Genomic DNA, 6,609 nt, shown 5'->3' on the forward strand with positions numbered 1-6,609 from the left:
GCAATTTTTTTGGGACCTAATTTGATTTCTTGGTGTTACAGAAAGAAAAAGACTGTTTCCAGATCCAGTACCGAGGCAGAGTACAGGGCTTTAGCTGATGATACCTCAGAGATAATATGTGTTCAATCTCTTCTATCTGAACTTCATTTTCAGTGCCCATATCGTCCTGTGCTATGGTGTGATAATATGGGAGCAACATACTTAACAGCCAATCCAATTTTTCACAACAGAATGAAACACATTAAAATTGCATTTCACTATGTCAGAGAACTGATAGCTGCTAAGTCATTGGAGGTTCGTTTCTTATCTACTAGAGATCAAATTGCAGATATTCTCACAAAAGGTCTTTCCACCAAGCGCTTTTCTCTTCTCAGGTTCAAGCTCAGTATTTCTGCACCTACATAGACTCTGATCTTCCGGGAGGGGGGGGGGGGGGGTGTTAGAATATGGTCTTAAAAATGTGTTCTGTATCTGTTCTGGTGAGCGTGTGATGTGGGTAACTGACAGTTATAGGTTATATTGTACGTTAGTCACCGACTCAGGTGGTTAAAATTTTTTCAAACTTATAAGAACACCGAAATTGTGTGTTGCGTCTGTATTGAAAACTAAGAAAAATTCTATCAATACGATTCAGAGAGAGTGTCAAAGGATCTCATCTCTTTCAACACTTTGCAAGTGATTTAAAATCTTATTTTTTATAATCAAAATAAAAGAAAAACAAAAAAGAAGGAGTCATAAGACTTGATCTCGGAAGGAAAAAAAAAGTTTATAACCAAAGCTAAGGAGCATAAACACTAGGGAAAATTAGGTGCAGGCCAAAAAAAAAATATTTTCATTGTCAGTCCCACAATTAATTTTAGGTACCGTGACACCCGTAATTATTTCCGATACACCCATAATTATATGAAATTATTAAAAATGTCTGCATGACTGATTATGCATCCGCGTGACGAGTTATGCATCAGGGGTATAATTGGCAATGCAAATTGGATATAACATATCTAAAAATCTGCGCCTTGGAATTTTACAAATTTTATATCGTTGGAAATCTTTTTAAGAGAGCTACGAAACGAGTACAAACAACAATATCAAATTTTTGTTTTTCATGAAAAAATCGGAAGTGATTATCATTTTAGGCAAAGTTTCGAAATCTGACTACATAACCATTATGCAGCCACCAAAAAATATGCATAACACATTCTGCAGACGCATAACGAATTATGCAATGTTATGCAACCATTTTATCCACTACATAACAAATTATGCATCTATAACAAGTTATGTAACCATTGTTTTCATTGATTTTAGTGCGTACATAAAAAATGGATGCATAATGCAGTATGCATATCAGGTTATGCATCTATTTTCTCGATGCATAAAAGATTGTGCAACAATTTTCTCGATGCATGATGCATTATGCAGTCATATTTTCGGATCCATAACAAGTTATGCATCCATTTTCACGACTGCGTAACATGTTATATAAATATTATTGTAGGTGCATGACAAGTTATGCAACCTTATGTTTTGTTGGTTTCAATACTAAGAAAAAAGTAGCTGCATAACGTGTTATGCAACCGTTTTCTGGACTGCATAACACGTTATGCAAAAAAAAAAGCTACAGAACGTGTTATGCAACCAATTTCGAGAATGCATAACAAGTTATGCAACAAATTTGTAGAAGCATAACCTGTTATGCACCACTATTCACACCTCCATTTTTTTTAAATGCATAATAACCAGTTTCTGAAATTGAATATTAAGATATATTAACACAATCGAATGCATTCATTATCACAAACTGAAATCCGCACATGTCAATGATAATAGGGAAGGCTACCTCCACTTCTTTTGGTGCTGCAAACTTCTCATAAGCAACAAAGGGAGTACCACTTTTTTCCTATCAAGTGCCAACCATACATAGAGAAACTTACAATTTTTCTAAAAGTGTGTTTCGATAGTAATATCTCAAGTTAAAGTAGGCAATAAACTCTTACTGAGTGAGCACGTAGGTCGAATGCAGATCTATCAGCAATACCAACACACTCCATCCAGCCGTAAGAGCATTTAATCCCAACATCCCAACAATCTACCGCATAGTGAGACATCTCAGTTGCACGATGTTGCCGGAACCGTAGAAGTTCTTTATTTATCCCAAGGAGTGTGAGGAACAGATATACCCTCCCAATGAAGTAACCAAGAGTTTTGTTGTTCACAGTTCTCTGAGCCAGTGTCATATCGCAATACGTGTAAATAAAAATGGAACAAAGTCGCATGTTATATATGATATAAAAACTAGAACAAAATTGAGGTAACTAACGTTTGATACTGCATCACCAAGGCGAAGCTTAACAGCATCTTTCCTTGGCATTTGTTCTTCCCTTGGAAACATCAACAACTCCAAGTCTACAACCTCGCTAAACTTATGATGAGATTTGTCCTCTGGGTCGACAAAATGCTCAATCTCAGCTAGAGTGAATTCACGAACTCGGAAAAGACCTTGACGAGGAGATATCTGCATTTGCCAAAACCGTTATATTTGTCTAGTTAAAGTCATCTTCATGTCAGATGTGTTGGCATGCTGTCAATTGCAAATTATTGAATTGTAAGTCATTATACAAACATGCTACTACATGTCAGATGTCCATAAACAGATGATGCAATAGAATTTCTAGGTGTGGGTGGGAAAAATTGGATATACCATGAAAAGATGGGTTTGTAAACTAACCTCATTTCTGAAAGCTTGGCCAATCTGAGCTGCAGCAAAAGGGAGTTTGTTTCCATTGTAGTAATACAAGTCTTTGAAGTTCATTATCCAACTCTTCCACTTAAAATGATCAAAACTTAACGACGCTATACAAAAATTCCCCTAACTCAAGCAAAAACTAATAATCGGTGCGTAACTATGTATACGTACCAGCATTTTATTGAGTGGGATGTTCTTTATCCTACAGATGGGTCTCCCAAACTATTACAGAACCTTGTTTGTCCCGTGCTTGTCTTCAGCATCTAAATTAAGTCAGGACTCTTCAATCACGCTCACACTTCCATGGAAACAGTTCTCACCACTTCAGTTATAGCAGCAACTTCATCTTTCTTCTCAAACTACTCATACAACTTGTACTGCCGTCTCTACTTCCTCTCTTCTCAGTTGGTGTTGAGAACACCAACTAGACAGTGCTAAACATCCTCCTTGCACAACCATCACACCGTTGCTAGCAGCTGCAAACAACTTAGGCAGAAGTGGTTCAGGCATTTACTCGAACAGGTTGTATGCCATACTCATCTTGCTGTAGCTTTACCCTTTTATAGCTTCGAAACTTACCCACATTCATTCTCTTTAATTATCATTACAATTCCATTTCGTTGTACTTCTGAAATATGTCCTAACCACTTTGAAAAACAAACACCATAACCATTAATTCTACAACACAAAACCCATTCAATACGCCTATAAAATCGGTCACAGTAACGAATTGTTCACTGTTACAAACAAGATTCATATGAAAAATCTAAAATATAATAAAACCCTAAAAAATAAAACTCAGAAGTACAGTAATACCTTATCAGAGAATGTATCAGATGTAGGGTAATAACTTCAAATCTTGTGGAAATTACGAAAGAGAAGATGATTATTGATACGATTGGAAGAAAAAGATGATAATAGCTACTTTATTGTTTCATGTCTACCCTTCTCTCAAATCGTAGAGTCTTCTCACTCAACTCTCAGAGATTATTCCAACGAAAATGAATAGTTGGCTTTAGAGAAAAAAAAATAACTATGATTTTAGGCATACCAAAAACTTTCAAGGCATACAAAATAGTTTTCCCATCCTAAGTGACCTTATAAGGGGTGTCTATTGGGTAGTTCAATTACCTATATACCCTTGAACCTAAAATCAAAAAATAAACAATCCTAAACATCTCTTCTTCTTCCTCCATTCAAACCACCTTCCTTTTCTCTCAGAATATCTTTTTTCATCACTGTAATTGATTATCTATTCGTGAAAATTCGATCATAGGTTAAAATTGAACTATATAATGGATCGTACAAAGAAAAAAGCAAAATTCAGGTGTTCTAAATCCTCTTCCAATCCATGAATTAAAGAAGAAGAACCAATTGAAGATGAAGGTGTAAAAACTATAATTGAATCGGAAATTCAACCATTTGAAGCTCCATATACTGAAATGAGGATAAGAAGGTTTTCCCTACAAACCCAACCTTTTATTTGTTGTTTTTCATGGATTTAATGGGTTAAATTGCTAAAAACTTAGGGTTTTTGACGGTTACAGTAGCGGGTTCGGCTGATAATTGAGTTGAGTTTTGAGCCGAACTGTTCTTGAAATTTCACCCTGAAAGTGTCTATGAACAGTTCGGCTAAACCGTAAATGTAAATTTTTAGCCGAACCCCAAAATGTGTATTGAATACGTCCCAGAACAGTGTCAGGTTCGGCTAATACCTTGCAAACCTTCCCGGCCGAACCTGAGAAGTGAAATTTACCCAGGTGGTTGTCAGGTTCGGTTGACTCGATTAGATCACTTTCAAGCCGAAACTTTCTTTGTAAACACTTCGAAAATATTGATTTGCATGCTCTAGGTTCGGCTAGCTCGTGTTGTTGAGTTATCAGCCGAACCTTCTCTTTGCACACTCAAGTTTTTCGATCTTGTTTTGGCCATAACTTTTTCGTCCGATGTCGGAATGACCTCATTCTTTTTGCGTTGTGTTTGTCTTTTCATTCTATTGAAGTTGAAGATAAGATCTAATTGATTTTAATGATTTTAATATGGATCTTGGTATTCTCCATCATTAGACTTCACTTTCTTAACACTTTTAGTAATTTCCACCTTTTTTGTTTGGTTCATCCTATGAAAAGGCTGCACAATAGAAAACATATGTAATAAAAAGCCTAGAACAACCCCTAAATGTGTATGAACTTAAGTGTTTCATGGAAAATCAGTATCATGTTCGGCTGATGTGATTTTTTTAATATGAGTCGAACTTGGAAAAATATATAGTTCGGCTGATACGATATTTAGAGTGAGAACCGAACCTAACTCTCAGGAATAAGTTCGACTTGTTATTAGACTTTAATATAAGCCGAACTAGGATCTTGCAAATAGGTCGGAAGTTGGAAAATGAAGGTTCGGCGTATAACATTAACAAGCTAGCCGAACTGTTCATTAATTTAGTGGGTTCAGATTATATTTTTAAGCCGAACATAGTCCTGGTTCGCCGAACCATGATGAAAAATACAATTTTTTTGATGATTTCAAGCTACAAAAGTGAGATTAAACATAAAATAGAAGTGTACATGTGTGTTAGAAGCATTGGGTTCCTCATCTATGTATTCATCATCTGGATTTGGCTCATAAAAATCATCATGTTGAGTTTGTGTAAAATCATTCTCATAATCTAAGAAATCAGCCATTTCTGGATCATTGTTGTAATTGATATGTATTTTCCTAGGTTTTTTAGATAAAGAATGACCCTTCTCATCCTCCACTGAATCAAGAAGAAATTTTTTCTCACTTTCTCCTTCTCTCCTTCTCAATAAAAACTTTGATTTTTTTTCCCCAAATTTTTTCATCTAAACAAACCTTTATAATTCTGAAAATTATCTTAATCACTAAACAAAAGTTTTAATCACTAATCCAGATTACTAACACTAATACGTAAAGGATAGCTTTGCCATTAAAAAAAATGGTTAAGGAGATTTCTGATTTTGTTATTTCACATCCTTTTTTTGTCTTTATTCAGTATGCCTAATAAGATTTCAGTATGCCCAAAATCATAGTTAAAAAAGAAGAAACAATATTTGGAAAATATGGGTTTGGAAAAATGGGTGCGCGAATGAGTTTTTACGCCCGTGGGTTTGAGGGTGGGAAAAAACTTAAAAATGGGTGTAGAGGCCCAAGAGATGAGGTGGGCTTTCACTTGGATGGGTGAGCGGACTTTCCTAGTTTCCTTCCCTCTTGTGGAATGTGTGGATGACCAAAACTCTTTGGGACTGAATTGTGATAAAGAAAATTTATGAGAGACTGGTGCAATCATGCGAAACTTGCACCGAGACATGATTTCCCGGACACCTCCTCACATCCAAAAAACGGTTTGTCAGATTTTGTTGATGCCTGCTTGTGTTATTCTCAGTCCATTTGTTCGGCACGTAACATCGATAGTTCTTCAGTCTTCACCCATCATAGGGAGTTCCACAGGAAATCACAACCAACGTTAAAAATATATAGAGAACTAGTCTATGATATTCATAGACTAGATTAAGCCGAGTACCCCAAAAAAATTTAAAGGAACATCACTCAACTGTATGGGTTTTGTTCATTTTTATCAGGCTGGGATCTTAACTATACTGGGCTATACCTATTGGGCTTTATTACAGCCATCATTTAGATCACTTAAGAAATCGCTCAACCAGTCTAGCTAGTCATCCATCTTCGCAAATGCATTACATTTACATGAATGATATCATCAGGTCTTACTAATAAATTTGAAATCTTGTACACTAAACACATGGTACATGGAATTTACATGTAGAATAGTCACGCCACCAACAATCTGACGAAATTCATACAACCGTCCTTGGGTGACTTGTGAA

The 6,609-nt window shown here is 35.8% G+C and overlaps 1 protein-coding gene across 1 annotated transcript; it reads right to left on the reverse strand.

Annotated features, from left to right (window-relative positions):
* Nucleotides 1–1,748: 1,748 nt before the first annotated feature.
* On the reverse strand, nucleotides 1,749–3,796 carry LOC113338649 (glycine--tRNA ligase, mitochondrial 1-like). The gene is made up of 6 exons (XM_026584027.1): nucleotides 3,563–3,796; nucleotides 3,326–3,393; nucleotides 2,729–3,222; nucleotides 2,321–2,515; nucleotides 1,998–2,222; nucleotides 1,749–1,900 (listed from the first exon to the last, which is right to left on the reverse strand). Exons 3-6 carry the CDS (start codon nucleotides 2,810–2,812, stop codon nucleotides 1,760–1,762), a joined length of 645 nt encoding a protein of 214 aa, XP_026439812.1. The 5' UTR covers nucleotides 2,813–3,222; nucleotides 3,326–3,393; nucleotides 3,563–3,796; the 3' UTR covers nucleotides 1,749–1,759.
* Nucleotides 3,797–6,609: the final 2,813 nt, after the last annotated feature.

Source organism: Papaver somniferum, unplaced genomic scaffold (assembly GCF_003573695.1).
Source record: "Papaver somniferum cultivar HN1 unplaced genomic scaffold, ASM357369v1 unplaced-scaffold_19, whole genome shotgun sequence".
Classification (NCBI taxonomy): domain Eukaryota; kingdom Viridiplantae; phylum Streptophyta; class Magnoliopsida; order Ranunculales; family Papaveraceae; genus Papaver; species Papaver somniferum.